Genomic DNA, 17,428 nt, shown 5'->3' with positions numbered 1-17,428 from the left:
CAGCCCAACTTAGCTCGATCCCATATGCATCTGGACTATGAATCCATAATGGAAGAATATGGAGAATCTCAATACGGCAAGGATGCTAGAGGAGTTTTGAGGAAACACAGTATTATAAGGACTCCACCCAACTGACTCATTTGTTTCTGAAAAGATGATAATGGGGTTATGAACATCTTTTTTTGCCAAAGTCCGTCATCGGGACTCACCTGTGGTGTAAGATCCCACAAACCCCCTCAACACCCCCTCAACGCTTTGCAGCAAATGATGATCCTTCCAAAACCTGTTCTTTTTTTTATTTTTAATACACTAGTATTTCATTGTGGATGTTCCAAATACAATTTTCATCAGAAAGCTCAGGCTGCGATGCAGAGGGGGCAAGGCTGGCTAAAGTGCACTTGTTTCAAACCTGAAGATGCAGGGTAGGATTTTAGACATGCCCTTTTATGGGAAATTCCTCTTCAAAATCCTGATAACATCGTCCTATTGAGCATCAAGACAGACACAGCTTACTCCTTGTGTGCTCTTCAATATGGAAGGCCTTCATGGTCTTGCTTTCATGACTCCAGAAGATCCTAGGGACATTGAGGAATCTTAGCAGGTATGGTGGATAAGGTTGGCACTGTTACTGACACAGGCAGTTGAGCTAACATCATGGATCTGTTGCTTTAGGACGGAGTATTCATCACGTTCCTGGATCGACAGGGTGCTTATGTTCACACCCTCATTCTCACAAACCACAGACAATATCTGAGGCAGGACTGCACCATCAATTTACAATACTCCTATTTGGCCTAAAAATCTGCGCCCAAATTCTTCAATAAATGTCTTGCTCTAGTCAGTCATTTTTCAATGGCAGGCCACCAGGTTTTTTCATATCTAAGTAATTGGCTGCTGAAGGCCTCCTCTGTTCAGGAAGCCCAGTCTTCCACAATAACCTGTTCAACAGCAGGGCTCGAAACTCAACATGGGCAAATCTTCCATCCACCCTACTGCACACCTTCAGTTCATGGGAGCAGTCATGTGCACAACATTAGTCCCTGCCAGGGAATACAAGTCGTTGCAGGGTCATGTAATCAAGCATAGTGGTGGTAACTTTGTACCAGCTACATATGTGACTAATTCAGCAACAATTAGGTTTGTAGTGGCAACAAGAAACAGAATCATGGAATGGCAGTCAATGCCACGCACTGTCTGAAGAAAGCTCTGTTGTTCTGGAAAGTTTCTGAAAATCTAAATGCTGGACTTCTATTTCAACCAACACAGCCTTGAGTTGTCATGCTAACTAATGCCTCAATGGAGGACTGTGGTACTCTTAAGCTGGACCTTTTAAAAAAAGAACCAGTAGTCAGCAGAAGATAAATATTTCCATGTTAACATTTTGGAATTACAAGCTGTCCATTTAGCTCTGCAGGCTTTCCTACCACTACTGTTAAACAAGACTGCTCTGAAGCTATTCGGTACTGTACACTGTGTGTCTTCAATTTCCAAGCAGAAGAGGTAGGCACAAGCTCCTGCACTCATTCAGAGGAGGCAGAGTTACTGTGGGACTGGTCTGTATTAACTGGCTTAGACTTCTCATGGGAACACCTAACAGGGATCCAAAAAGAACGGTGATATGCCCGTGGCTGCCTGCTGTTTGATTGCTACGAATAGTAGCTTCACGAAGAACATCAGCAAATCTTCAGGAAGTGGGGCAATCCCAAGCTAGATCTGTTTTGTCACATGAGAACAGAAAAATGCTGGGCTTCTCCAAGCAGGCACTGGCAATCTGCCTTAATAGTATATGCCTCCTTAATGACTTGGTCCATCATTTTCAACTTTGGCCTGTTATCCTCTTCCCCAGGCTTCTGTTGAAGGCCAATTAAGAATTATGTTTCTCGATGCTTAAAGCTCCGAGATAACCCTGCAATTTCTAGTACACAGATCTAGTCTGCCTATCCCAAAACCTACTGATTTTACTGAAAATGTATCCCAGCCATCTCTCCAGACACAATGGACAGTTCTTGTGTCATGGCCTGAGATCTCTGTTGACAACAGTCTGTTTACAGACCACCTAGAAATTGGTGATTTCTCCAGGTGGTATAACGATACTTTTTCTGTCTGGCACCTGTCCTACAGTGGACCTACACCAAGTGTAGGCATTTTTGTACATGGCACGAAAGCCTAAATCCTGTCTCAATACAGCAGCATATAATTCTGCTGTACCTACTTAACCAGTCCTAGGAAGGGAAAATATGCCTCAGATGTAGTTCGCCTGTTCACAATATCCAGTTTCAGAAGATACTTTGTCCCTCCACCCATCTCTTCTCAGAGGCTCATCAGTCCGTTCATGGAAGTTCTTTTCTTGGCTGTCCCTACAGTTTGCCATTCCCCAGTGCCATGGAAATTGAACACAGTACTCAGCCAGCTCCTATTACCTCCCTGTGTCCAAATCCATGTGGCATAATTGAACTACCTCTCATGGATGCCTGCACTACCTTTGGTTCTAACATTAGCAAAGAGAATAGGAGAGCTCCTGGCTTTCACAATAATCTCCATTCTACGAAGTACAAAGTCATCTTGCACAGCACAACCCTAGGTTCATGCCTATGGTGCAAGGACGGACTGGCCATAGCGGGCTTCAGGCGTTTCCCTGAGAGGCTGGAAGAGTGTCGGCTGGTTTTGCACCAGTAGGTGCCCGTTTTGTTACGGGAGCCCGGTTTTGAAGCGTTGCTCCAATGTTTCCCCCCACTAACAAAAGCAGCAGTTTTTCACTCTTGCACCCCCACCTCCAAACCCTTCCCCCATTCACTCCCTTTCCTACACCCCCCAGGAGCTGGTCAGGCAACGTTGCTAGGGCTGCTATGCGTTCCCTGTCCAGCCCTGCTGTGGTGGCTTCATAACTTTATTTGGCAAAACCTGTTATTTCGATATTTCTAGTTAAACCCAACAACATAAGCAGAAAATTCTCTACACTGACCAGGTATTCTCAGATGCATTAAGTATATGGATCGATAGAAGAGGGACCGGGAGATTGCAGGTCCAGTGTACAGCCTCCCAATATAAACGTTATGAAATTCAGAGTACACTGTTCCTATCTAAAAAGATTATCAGGGTGAAAAAATTATATATATATGTATATATATATATACAGGAGCAAGAACCCTCATGCATCACAATGGATGACTGGCTTCATCATTGGGACAGCTCCTCGTTAGGCTGGTACTGCAATGCCTAACGGGCTCCCCCCAAGGGGGAGCTCTTACCCGGGGTGCTCAAGTAGTCGCACAAAAAATAGTTTGTTTAAAAGAGGTGCCCAATTCGAAGAACCCAAAAATAAGTGAAGTGAATAGAATGAATTAAAATTGGTTCATCATCAACAAATATCACTCATACTTTAATCAGTTTTATGTGATGAAGACCAAGATTAAAAACAAGGTGGAGAGTAAGGGTGATAAATAATGGTCACCCACTCTCGAAACAAATGAGGATAAACACTATATGGTATCACTCAATGACAGGTCTACATGTTTCGCGTCGAGATGGTCCAGCCGGATCCTATGACGCTTCCTCAGGACCAATAAAAAATCTACTCCAAAATGCCAGAACTAATGTTCAACAATATCTAGGAATAAGTAGTCACTTACTTAGTTCTACTCGTATTAAAAGGTCGCCCTAAATAGATGAAACAAAATCCAAGATCAGGTTGTGTCACTAAAAATGCAAGGTTAGTGCATGTGTGAAGTTAGTATGGATTACGGTGTCTCACACTAGTGAAAAATTATATATGAAAGTTAGCTTACCATCCCCAATTTCAGGATAGTGCTAAAAGGATCACGGTCAGGAAAAGGAACTAATATTCTGTTGGTGCATAATCAAAAAAAGTTAGTGTAATAAGCAGTTCACATATATCAATAGTCCACAGAACGCCAAATCAAGTGCTACTCCGCATAGCAATCATTATCAATATTCATATGACTTTCATATCAGCAGAGAAAACCATCGTTCATGGAAAAGGTATCATAAGTTAGTGTAGATGGAGAAATCAGTGATCATCTCAAAATTGTAGTAATAGTTGTAGGTTACAGGGATTCGTTATTGATGGAGAAATCTGGGATCATCTCAAAAAATTATTCATAACTGGATGGTAAGAGGGACTAGACATAAATGATTGTATTTATAAATAATCATATTTTTTTTAGACATTCATTTGTAACAAGGCTCGTGACAGTGTGGGACTGGAAAATTATCCAGTTCTAAATCAAATCAGCGATCGAAGAGATTAGATAGCAGTTGAAACACCCATCCGAGTCGATTACATTATTTATAAAGGACAGTTAAGCGTATACAAGTAAATACTCGTTGTATATCGATGGTTAAATCGCTCTGTCCAGGTACAGGAATCGGCATTAAATGGAAAAGAAGAGGTGAAAGAAGTCAGGAAAAACAAATATAGAAAAATGACTTACTTCTCATTCCTTAGCAGTCGGCTTATTAACCTACCCTCGAGACCCGTGCCCTAGTCGAACAAAGGTCCGACGTTGTGCCGGTGTTTTACGAGGAAATACGACGAATGAACCCGGAAATACTTGCCGGTTCTGATGTAGTAAAAAGAAAAAACGGTCTTCGGCCCGTAGTTTATTGCCTGAATAGGGGACTACAAATACGGAGTTATTTATTTCAGAAGTTCGATTAGGGAAATGTCCGATCCACTCGATCGAAATTCTTTTTTTACAATTTTTGAAGGTGAACCAATTGAAAGGACATGCAGATGGAAACGCGCATGGTATATATAGCGCATTATTACATGTATATGTGTTGTAAGGTCCTTCACAGCTCGCAGAGCATGGGAATGTGAGGATCCCTACGGAAACTTTTAGATGTCTGCCAAATACAGGGAAAAGGCAGAACAAGAATGAAAGTAGAGACAAAAATAGAATGAGAGTAGAGACAAAAATAGAATTACTATTAGCTAATAATCAATGCTGGTTCAGAGTCATACAAAGTTAATGATGATACTCAATGTATTATTCAGCAGAAGAGTGAGTTATGACGAGAGGATGGTCCAAGGTATATCATCATTTAATCCTCGTGTCGCTGTCCCTAATTTGAAAATCCATTGTTGTTCTCTTCTAAAAAGTTTTGAGAATCATCATAAACTTTGTATGACTCTGAACCAGCATTGATTATTAGCTAATAGTAATTCTATTTTTGTCTCTACTCTCATTCTTGTTCTGCCTTTTCCCTGTATTTGGCAGACATCTGAAAGTTTCCGTAGGGATCCTCACATTCCCATGCTCTGCGAGCTGTGAAGGACCTTACAACACATATACATGTAATAATGCGCTATATATACCATGCGCGTTTCCATCTGCATGTCCTTTCAATTGGTTCACCTTTAAAAATGTTTTTTAAAAAATTTCGATCGAGTAGATCGGACATTTCCCTAATCGAACTTCTGAAATAAATAACTCCGTATTTGTAGTCCCCTATTCAGGCAATAAACTACGGGCCGAAGTCCGTTTTTTCTTTTTACTACATGAGAACCGGCAAGTATTTCCGGGTTCATTCGTCGTATTTCCTCGTAAAACACCGGCACAACGTCGGACCTTTGTTCGACTAGGGCACGGGTCTCGAGGGTAGGTTAATAAGCCGACTGCTAAGGAATGAGAAGTAAGTCATTTTTCTATATTTGTTTTTCCTGACTTCTTTCACCTCTTCTTTTCCATTTAATGCCGATTCCTGTACCTGGACAGAGCGATTTAACCATCGATATACAACGAGTATTTACTTGTATACGCTTAACTGTCCTTTATAAATAATGTAATCGACTCGGATGGGTGTTTCAACTGCTATCTAATCTCTTCGATCGCTGATTTGATTTAGAACTGGATAATTTTCCAGTCCCACACTGTCACGAGCCTTGTTACAAATGAATGTCTAAAAAAATAAGATTATTTATAAATACAATCATTTATGTCTAGTCCCTCTTACCATCCAGTTATGAATAATTTTTTGAGATGATCACAGATTTGTCCATCAATAACGAATCCCTGTAACCTACAACTATTACTACAATTTTGAGATGGTCACTGATTTCTCCATCTACACTAACTTATGATACCTTTTCCATGAACGATGGTTTTCTCTGCTGATATGAAAGTCATATGAATATTGATAATGATTGCTATGCGGAGTAGCACTTGATTTGGCGTTCTGTGGACTATTGATATATGTGAACTGCTTATTACACTAACTTTTTTTGATTATGCACCAACAGAATATTAGTTCCTTTTCCTGACCGTGATCCTTTTAGCACTATCCTGAAATTGGGGATGGTAAGCTAACTTTCATATATAATTTTTCACTAGTGTGAGACACCGTAATCCATACTAACTTCACACATGCACTAACCTTGCATTTTTAGTGACACAACCTGATCTTGGGTTTTGTTTCATCTATTTAGGGCGACCTTTTTATACGAGTAGAACTAAGTAAGTGACTACTTATTCCTAGATATTGTTGAACATTAGTTCTGGCATTTTGGAGTAGATTTTTTATTGGTCCTGAGGAAGCGTCATAGGATCCGGCTGGACCATCTCGACGCGAAACATGTAGACCTGTCATTGAGTGATACCATATAGTGTTTATCCTCATTTGTTTCGAGAGTGGGTGACAATTATTTATCACCCTTACTCTCCACCTTGTTTTTAATCTTGGTCTTCATCACATAAAACTGATTAAAGTATGAGTGATATTTGTTGATGATGAACCAATTTTAATTAATTCTATTCACTCCACTTATTTTTGGGTTCTTCGAATTGGGCACCTCTTTTAAACAAACTATTTTTTGTGCGACTACTTGAGCACCCCGGGTAAGAGCTCCCCCTTGGGGGGAGCCCGTTAGGCATTGCAGTACCAGCCTAACGAGGAGCTGTCCCAATGATGAAGCCAGTCATCCATTGTGATGCATGAGGGTTCTTGCTCCTGTATATATATATACATATATATATAATTTTTTCACCCTGATAATCTTTTTAGATAGGAACAGTGTACTCTGAATTTCATAGCATTAAGTATATGGACAGAATTAAAGACTTCTTACCAGCTCTGTCTCTTTATGTTGTCCGAGCAGGGGCTGCTGTTTGTGCAAACAAGGCATTGCCTGCTGACCCCCTTCTGCGTCACTTTCTGCCACAAGGATTAAAGGACACCCATGAAAGTAATTTGAAAATCCTACTAGAAGCATGTCTGCTTTTGTGGTGCTCTGTCAAGGAGTCCTTCTCCAGGACATCTGCTGTGAAGCCACATGGTAAAAACAGGAACACATTCACTAATTATTGCAGGGCCAAGACTTCTTGGACACTGTGTGACTAAAAATAAGCCTTCATCCAGTTTATTACATGTTTTTTTTTTACTTTTTGCTAGTCTATAAACCGTCCACTGATGAAAAAGTTAATTACTTGCCTCTAACTCCGATTCTGTGGAACTGTTTATAGATTCACAAGTAACACCCCCCTTTCCCAGTCAGAAGCTCACTACCTACTTCATTATATCCTTCACACTTATGCTATGAAATCTGATCAGTGGTGGTTTCAATGGGGCATAGAGAGCAACGCACATCCACCTCATTAGCTGAAGTTTGGGTTATTTCAAATGAGGTGGATGTGCTACTAAACATACACTGTTTTGGGGCCTACGGTCATTTTAACACTGTTCGTTGAATTTTAAAAATCTCAGGGATTCCCTGCCTGACAATAGCGAATCAGTCAAGCATTCCAATGTAAAAATGATGGCAACGTTGTCAAACTAGAGTTACGGGTAAGTAAATAATTTCTTAACTTATTTCATAGTGTCCTCCCACTGGCACAACATTGCAAACAGTTTCGGCATACCGCTTTGGCTTTCAAAGATTACCCCTCACCTCACCCCTTCCTCTACATAGGTTACGAACTTCTTTATAACCCAATGGTTTGAGTGCCTTGTATTAGTTCCCCAAAAGGTCTCTTTGCTCCACTGTCCAATGCATTGCTTCTTGTGTTCCCAGCAGGCTATTCAGAATTCACCGTACATATTCCAAGTTCCTGTCTTTAGGCATTCTCTGGCTTTTGAGGCCCTTCACCCATCAGTGTACATTCCTGTGCAGCCTTCCAATTCATGTAGGCATGCAGTCTACTAGTATGACTCTTCCCACCTTTCACGGCAACTAGTGTTTTTACCGATTACTGGTTATTTCATCTTGCACTCTTTTGACTTGTTGCTGGAGCTGCTAAGTCAGGGAGAGCAAATCATGCCTCAGTCTCAAATACGAAGAGTCTGCGCTTTCACTTCTGATCTTACAAGTAACTCCCTTTGTTATACAACTTGTTAACTTTAGACACCGACCTTTATGTACCAAAATGACCAAGAAGTGCACCAAATTCGTAGCACCTAATGGAGACATCATGCAGGTTTGGGAAATCTTCTTTATGCTACTTTGATCCTTAGCTGACATTTCATTCGAACTTATGCTGGCTGTCAAGCAGCTGGATGCTGGAGTCTTCCTGCAGATGACCTAATCACAGCTGCTCCTTCCAATGATGTGCAGTATCCATGCCATTAATACCTCTCAGTGGCACTGGCACATTTAAAATAATTGAGTTTAGCATTGGATGCATTTCATAGGCCTGATTTTTGAGTGGTTATGGTTGATCTTATGTAAGCCAAACGCGCACCCATCTTTTTATGTGACGTTGGCCTTAGGGAATACATCTGTCAATAGCATGCCTTTGAGACCAATCAAACAAAGACCCATGAGCGAGACCTTAGTTTAAATGCAGAGCAAAATACTGATATTCTTACTTGACATTTGAATAGTGTGCTGCTGCCACTTGTATGTTAATACTGTTCTTAACATTTTCAGGCAAGGTGTTGGCTATGGTAAGTTAGTGCTCTTCTAGTTGTTAGCCAATTTGTTGTAAGAAACGGTTACCATTTCAATGAGGCAGTTTTGTTTATGGTGACCTGTAGTTTCTCAGACTTTAAGACACAATGTTGGTTAACAATAATGCTTGTTGCACTGGCTATAGGTCATGTCTGCCTATGCTGACATTGTTTCCTCTGGCTTCATGGGAGGGTGTTGATTAGTGTCCAATAATGGTCATCTGGCTATAGGGAAAATACTTGGGTATATTGAGTTATTGTTTTCCTAGATGTAAGGCAAACATTTTGGCTATTTTGGAGTATTGCCTTTACAATTCTAGGGTAGGCTGTTCATTATGATGCACTGTGGCTGGGTTAAGCTGTTGGTCATTGTGAGATGCTGGTTACACATAAAGGTGTTGCTTATGATGAAATATGGTACATTTCTATAGGACACAGTGGTGGCTCAAGTGTGATCCTTGTTCTGTAAGTTGTCAAGCAGATTGGCTGTTAGTGATTCTGTTGTCTAAGTTGACATGTTGTTTTCCTTAGTTCTATAACAAGGTGGTGGTGGTTATGGTTATGTTTAGCTCCTCTGGATGCAACTATGGGTTTGGGTATAATACACTATTTCTATAGTTAGATGTTGTTTCTATGGTTGTACAGCAGGGTAATCATTTATTGTGTTGTCTCACTTGAGGTGAAAGTGGGTGATCTATAGATTACAATGTGGCAAGGTACTAATTCTGCAATTTTTGCAGAGTGGCTTTATTACGGCATATGCACATCACACCAGATTTCTTTGTATGTGACTTCTGCCTTTATAAGTGCATTTTCCCATTCTTATTGTTGCAGTGTGTGGAGGGAACCTAAAGGCTGAAGTGAAGACCAAGGACCTTTTCTCCCATGCCCAGTTTGGTGACAATAACTACCCGGGTGCTTCGGATTGCGAGTGGGTGATCGTAGCTGAGGAGGGCTACGGGGTGGAGCTCATCTTCCAGACCTTCGAAGTGGAAGAAGAGGCGGACTGCGGCTATGATTATATGGAGCTATATGATGGCTATGACAGCATGGCGCCCAGGCTGGGGCGCTACTGCGGCTCAGGGGTACATGCCCAGTGAGATGGGGGATGTCATTTTCGGAAACAATTCAGGGGCCACATGGAAATGGAATTTGGGGGCATCAGAAAGGCATTGCTTAAATCTTTAGAACAGGTAGCTTCACTGTGTGCCTGTAACAGAGCAGTTCTCACAGTCAGCGCTGGATTTGAATAAGGACCAGAACTAATCAGTTCAAGGGAGAGTCAGAGAAAGGCAAGTGATATGGCTGCAAATGAGGAAAAACGAGGAATGCCAAGAGTGCTGTAGGTTTGGGAATAAATATTTGAGGGAAAGTGAAGATGGGTGATTGCTAAGTATTAAGTGGTCCAGGATGTGGAAAGGAAAAGGTTGAGGAGTCTTCTAGTAGGAAGCAGGCTCTGGCACTCTGCATGCATTTTGGTGCCTTGGACAGAATTGCAGCTTAAGTGGAGGCTGCTTGTTATGGCCACACCAAGGTAAATATAGAACATGGGTCTTGTGTGACCACTTGATATGAGAGTTGGGTTGTTTCCACCACCCTGTCCTATGTTGGGAAATTAGGGTGGTTTCCATCACTCTCCAGTAGCATGAGAAGAGTAGGGTCACTTCCGTGACTGGAAAGAATAGGATGACTTCCACAAAGTTCTGTGTAGGTGGCTTTTACAGCCAGCTTTGTATAGGGCACTACTAGTTGTTAAGACTGGAAGTATATAAAAGGACCATGGTGAGAGGGGGGAGTTAAAGGGGATCAGGGATGAGAAGGCAGCAGGCAAAGAGAGGAGAGTGAAAGGGGATGAGAGATGAGAAGGAGGCAGGCAATGAGAGAAAGGCGATGGGGAGGTGCTATGCCACGTAGAGGGTAGGAAGGTGAGGGGAGGGCAAGTGAATTGCCCATTTCTCATATTCTAACTTCTTTCATGTTTTTTCCTCTCAGCCTCCGGAGGAGATTTTTTCTGCCGGCGATTCCGTGATGATCAAGTTTCACTCGGATGATACAATCAATAAGAAGGGTTTCCATCTTCGCTATACCAGTACCAAGTTCCAGGACACCCTGCACACCAGAAAGTGACCTGGGAGTCTGGGCATCAGACCTCACGTGCAGCAGCCTATCTATTCCAGGGGCAAAAAGGATTCTGGAAAAGTGTGAGAGACTGTGTGCCATATCAAGCCATACAAGGATATACACAGACATGGGATACAAAAACATGCAAACTAAATATTAACCACAAAGCCCCCAAAATACGGAAAATGCAGACGACACAAGCCCAAGTAATACACTACTTGCAAATATGCATAACAAGCAGGCATACAGAAGAGACAGCATGCAGACGACATAAGCATGCAGAACACCTACAGTGATATACACATCATGCAGTATAAGAACACTAAATAGGCTGCCTACATGGATGGACAAAATAAAGTATAAGTTCATCAATTTACAATATAGAACACAAATTGCAGACTATACAGGAATACTGAACACTCAACATTCAGATCGAGCAGGTGTACAAAAATGTGAGCTACAAGCAGAATGCACATGTAAATAACAGGTAGTTAACACATACACATATACCAATTGTCTACAAACACATTAGCAGGTATGAGTTACGGATAACAAGTGTAATACATGCATATCCAAAACCAGATAACTCTGAGCAGATACACATTCATACCAACGCAGAGGTATGCATTGAAAACGGGTATAACTCGCAGCTATTCACAAGACCAGCAGGCATGCATAAGACACGAAGTGACACACAAATAGCAACACATTCCCAAGATACAAACTCATGAATAAGGCACTCATGTCAGATGTATACATAGATACAGACATGCATATGTCCGTTAAGGGTACACAGTCATTGCAGCATATTGCTGGATCCAGGGTTGTTTTAATGCATTTTTACTGACTGGGGTCCTTATTGATCCATGGCACTGGACTAGCTGCCCCCTTAATCCTTTGCACCAGGCATGCTGCCTCGTTGGTTGCTGGCACCAGGTGTGTCGCCTTCGCTGATGAACTTTACAACTTGGGATCATCCTCAAGGACTGCCATGGGGCTAATAATGGTCTACTTTTTATGTACAATATTATTTTTTCATTTCTTTAAGAACTACCAAGAATTATTGTCACGCATTAAACTGGACTAAACTTTTGTGCGGAGACTGGTGTGTGCTACCTGGGGACGACAATCCACAGGGACCCCATGTATGAACTCTGATTTGTGCCCCAGGCCCGCACAGAGGTAACCCTCAGTCCACATCTTCATGCAACTGTTGCAGGAAAATGTAAACTATCACATTTGTTTTGTTACCGGTTTTCTTTACTGTCTTCCTCTTGCTTTCTTGTTTTTTTGGTCCACTGTGTTGTTTCCGTCACCCTTGGGTAGTTCCATGCTAGCTTTTCAAGCCTGCCTTGCAGCTCTTTAACTAACTAAAGCAGCCCAGGGAATCCCTTTTCGTAGCTGGCTTTTAAGTTTTAACCTAAATTGCTCATAGAACCACTCTGCACGCAGCACAGTTGTTTGGACTTGACTCCGTTGATTTCAAATAACTGTACAACTCAAAGACAGGTCAGTATTAGTAAAAAAATGTATTAATGAATACAACTAAACCTAAAGACACATTCTAGTTACCGAGAAGTGGTGTGTCCAAAACAGTAGCCAAATCGGCAGAGTACCCTGCTAACATTGTGATCCCAGTAGAGTGTACACCATGAGAACCTCACTCCAACAGAGGAGGTACTTGGGATGCTTTGCCACAGGTACTATTGTATCTCCTTACAGGCTAATGAGGCCAGAATCTCTGGAGAGGTAGGCTCATAGGCCTTAATTATTTCAGAAGCAGGTGTAAAGAGTAAAAAGTAGGTTTTACTCTTTGTTGGTGGGCGGTGTTGGCAGTCACCCCTTCTTAGAAGAATTTAGCTCCTTACCGATCAGATGATTTTGTAGTCAGCGCTGCTTATAAGACTGATTCCTCCTTGCTGGTTGGAGGTCCTGGCAGTCATCGATTTACATATTCATTTTTTCTCTTTGTTGGAGATTCTGGCATCCGGCTACCCCTCCTTTGATTTTAATCTTTACACAGAAAGTTGCTAATAATATCTTTAAATGATAAACAATATATTGAATTTAGGAACATAGCAGATGTATCCACTGCCTTTCATTTAAAATGAGCTAAATAGATGCTTTCAAAACAGTGTCAGTCCAGCAACGACGTTCCATTAGTTAGCTTCCAGCAGACGTTTTTGGGAGAACCTCTAAGTTACAGTTTAGGGGGTGGTAATAATAAATAGCACACGCCTCACGGCCAATGTTTGGAAATAATAGTACATGCCCAGGGGCCAGTGCATGCTACTGCCATCTATCTTCTATGCATTCTAAGAATGGTGACTAGCAAGTGTCCCTTCAACACCAGCGCAGAAACTGGGAATACATTTGTGATACTCGCATCCTCTGTTTTAAATTGCCCCTTCGGGTCTTTGTAGTTAATAGGTTTGACAAATGGATGGCACAAAATGGAGAGTGGCTCTGAGGAATTAAGGGCCAGATGTAGCAACCCTTTTGCGAGTCGCAAACGGCGAAAATCGCAATATGCATGTGCGACTCGCAAATAGGAAGGCGTGTTCCCTTCCTATTTGCGACTCGCAATGGTATGCAATACCATTTGCGACCGCATATGCGGTCGCAAATGGCATCGCAGTTACCATCTTCACTTCAAGTGGATGGTAACACAATCGCAAATTGGAAGGGGACCCCTTCCAGTTTGTGATTGCACCCAAAAATAGTTGGGACCACTCCCTGCCCTGAAAAAACCGAAACAAAAGGTTTCGGATTTTTTTAAAATGCAGCTCGTTTTCCCTTAGGGAAAACGGGCTACATTTAAAAAAAAAAAAAAAACCTGCTTTATTGAGCAGCAGGTCGCTAACATGGAGGCCTGCTGACGTCAGCAGGCCTCCATGTTAGCGAGTGCCCATAGTCGCTATGGGGCCGCAATTTGCGACCCACCTCATTAATATTAATGAGGTGGGTCTTTGCGACCCCATAGCGACTTGCAGAAGGTGTCTGAGACACCTTTCTGCATCCCAAATTGCGACTTGCAATTTGCTAGTCGCAGAGACTCGCAAATTGCAAATCGCAATTTGGTTTTTTCGTACATCTGGCCCTAAGTCCTTTAACTTTTGACCTCAGTCTGTCTGCGTGTCCCTAACCATAGGTTGAATGGTTTGATCTTGAGAGAAGTGACGTTATTAATTCACTGTTCTTGTTCTATTGTTGGAAGCTTCGCATCTTCCCTGGTCTTATTTTTGTTCTTCCTGTGCTGTGTATCCTGCTGGCAGCTAACTTCTAGTTGTAGGTTATCGTCAAAGTAGTGTGCACTCGGGAAGCGTAGGATACTAGCTTTGTTTTCCATTTTCAACAGTACTTGGAACTTATAATCATTTTGATCGTTGGTGCAAAATGGTTAGTGTTATTCTAGTGGATTAGGTTTTGTAATCCTTAGTCAGTCAATGTTTGTGCCCTTGCTTTCATTTTGCTGTCTGATCCTGAATGTGACTGTCTTAGTCCATTGTGTATTCATGGGCGTCAACTTACCAAAATGTCAGGGGTAGCAGAAGTGACATCACATGCCACCCTTTTACCCAATGACAGGAAGTGACAACATATGATCTTTGGCACTAAATCCTACGAGGAAACGATATAACTCATGTTACCACACATTCAAAACACAGACAAGATTTTGATTCAAACACCTTATTTTCCATGCGTTGACAATAATGAAAAACCTGCAAAATCTTGTAAAAAATTTGTATTTTTGTATTTAGTTGCATAATTTTAATCTGGAGAGTATACATTGCGCTGTTGTGGTTTTTAGAGTGCTAAGAGTTTAAAGACTCAGGTCACAGCCGGAGCTGCAGAAAATAAACACTGCATATCGCAGCACTTTTACTTTCTGTTCTTTGCATTGCCTTGACCACTCCTGTGGTCAGGGGTGGCAAGGGCAGTGCGAGGAGTCACAAGGAGCAAGCCAGGGGTCGCAGCGACCCCCAAATGACGACCATCTGTGTATTTATTACTCTCCTTGTGGGAGGTTGTGTGTTCTGGCTTTTGTTTTACATGTTTTCCCTTTCCCCATAATATATACCTTCTCGTTTTGGGTTATCAGCACGGAAGGCTTTGGGAAGCTGGTCTTGCAACTACCATCAATCCACGTATGTGACGAGAAGGGATGGCAGTTTTGCCTTTGATTTGTTGTTGGGATGTGTTGTGCCCCCGGTTCCTTAGTGGCACTGTGTAATCCAACGTGGTTGCAGCATATTCAGTAGATTTGGGCACAAGATTGTTTGGCCTCTTGTGCTGTCACAGGCAATGTGGAATACTGTTGTGTTTGGAATGTTGGACCTTTTGCACCTCTCGCTTTTCACTTGTAATTATGGTTTGAGTCCAGTTTTGTGCCGCCAGAAGGGGAGACCAGTCTTTCCTGCTCCCTTCACTAATTGATATATTTACCTGTAAATGTCAGAGTTAGCGGTAGGGAGAGCTAGGGGCTGCTGGTTGCAAACCACTCGTTTTCTTGAAAGCTGAAACTTGTTTGAGGAAAAGCGTATCGCATGTTATGCCAGAGGTCCTCTGAGGAGTGTTAATTGTGTGCATTTGCAAGTTTTTGTCAAAGTGCAGCATGATGGCATGACAATAGGCCACCAGTGAGCCTACTATGATGAGACCACCAAGAGTCAACATCTGATGAGGGCTGTGGGTGTACTGGGTCGTGAATGAGAGCCAATCAAAATGTAGATATTTTATTTTTCTCCTGGATTTCTTGATAACAAACCTCACTCTTCAGATGCTGTATTCCACTTAATACAATCAATGGTTACAGGGACGTTAAAGTTAGGCTCACCTTTTAAACGTACAAAACCATAGAATCATCTGTTATAGTTAGTTATCTCAGGTAACTATAACTGGTGCCCTAGGCAGGGCAAATATAACTCACATCCCCACCATGCACAGCTTTTTCATAAAAAATTCTACTGCATATATTACATTGATATTATCAGTGGTATTATCAAAGAAGTCATGAGTGCTGTAATTTCTAGGGTAATTAGCAGTGCACGGCAAGAGGGCAAAACGGGGTTAGAAAGTTTGATATATGTGGTTTGTTGGTGTCCAGCTATGCTCTGATGGGCTACTTTAAAGGGGACTAGTCAGTCCTCACCGACTGGCACAACCTGTACAATATTTTTTGTGGCAGCCATTACTGTGCCCAGGACCCTGCATCCTAAAATGAATAAAAAAAATAGTGAAAGAGACAGAGCACACCCTGGGTCTCACAGGGACCAACCCCACCCCCACTTCCGATTGGGTGCCCCTAGGATGGAAAACGTGTTGTGGGAGCTATTACAGGGCTTGGGAACATGGTCTCCATTGAAATGCGTTGTAGTGAATGCCAGATTTTGGGGGCAACGAAAAGAAGCGCATTTAAAGGGTGAGAACATATTTTAGTCTCGATATAAATTATTTGTTGGTGGCTGTATACTCGTTTAAGTAATTCTGGTGAGTTATCAGATGATTTTTACCATCTGAAAAATGCTGAACCTCTGCTTTCGATATAATGAACCATATTTGCAGAAAACTGTTTTTTCTCATGATGTTCTCAAATAAGTTATGGAAGGTGCTCTAAAAGCTAAAATCAGAGAACATTTTCTATAAATACACCCAATCTTCCTCAGTCATGTGAGAATAAAGGCTTATATTCTGAGTACAACATGTGCATCTGCAGCTGGCAGTTGATTCCCCAGCGCTGTATTGCAGCTTCCCACAGTGTTCTAAGGAACAACTAGACCACTAACGTTCTTTATTTATGACAAATGAAGGACACCTGAAGCCATCTTTATTGAATCCAATCATTATAACTTGAAGCATGTTGTTTAGAAATTAACAACATAAAGAGGTTAGTTTTATCATAGAAATTGTTTAGTGCTCCCTAAAGCTAAAATGAGGACAACTTGTCTGAGTTCTCAAATGTCTTTCTTATGCATGTCAGTAAACAGTCTGACATGCAGACTTAAACATATACTTTCAACACTAGCAGCAGCTTGTCAGTTAACTCCATAGAAATCCACTGCAGCTTTGCCACAAAGTTCTAGTGAGCAGATAGAGTACTAACAATTCTAAATTTATGAGAAAGTGTGCTGCACCGGGACACCATCTTGATGGAATCAAAGCTGTAGAACTGAAAGCATTTTCTATAGAAGATACTGCAGTAAATGAAGAAATAAGTGACTAATGTTCAGTCTTCCAGAAAACTAAAACAAGGTCAAATTTTCTGAGTTCTCAGATACCTTTCTCATCCTTTTCAGTGAAAAATGCTGATGTGCAGAGTCAAAAGTGTACTTTCAACACCTCAGCACTCTGTCAGTTACCTCCCTAGTAATCAACTGCAGCATCACCAGAATTCTGACGAACA

The 17,428-nt window shown here is 41.7% G+C and overlaps 1 protein-coding gene across 2 annotated transcripts in view; it reads left to right on the top strand.

The window, feature by feature from the left end:
* Nucleotides 1-12,117, top strand: part of BMP1 (bone morphogenetic protein 1) — a 405,539-nt gene extending 393,422 nt beyond the window's left edge. For both annotated transcript variants that reach the window (XM_069213962.1, XM_069213963.1), the window contains exons 19-20: nucleotides 9,739-9,989; nucleotides 10,897-12,117. In XM_069213962.1, the coding sequence (XP_069070063.1) occupies nucleotides 9,739-9,989; nucleotides 10,897-11,031 (386 nt within the window). In that variant the 3' untranslated portion in view covers nucleotides 11,032-12,117. The remainder of the gene's footprint in view (nucleotides 1-9,738; nucleotides 9,990-10,896) is intronic.
* The last annotated feature ends 5,311 nt before the right edge of the window (nucleotides 12,118-17,428 follow it).

Source organism: Pleurodeles waltl, chromosome 11 (assembly GCF_031143425.1).
Source record: "Pleurodeles waltl isolate 20211129_DDA chromosome 11, aPleWal1.hap1.20221129, whole genome shotgun sequence".
Classification (NCBI taxonomy): domain Eukaryota; kingdom Metazoa; phylum Chordata; class Amphibia; order Caudata; family Salamandridae; genus Pleurodeles; species Pleurodeles waltl.
Note: the sequence above shows the minus strand (reverse complement) of the source record. Positions and strands in the feature narration are given on the sequence as shown.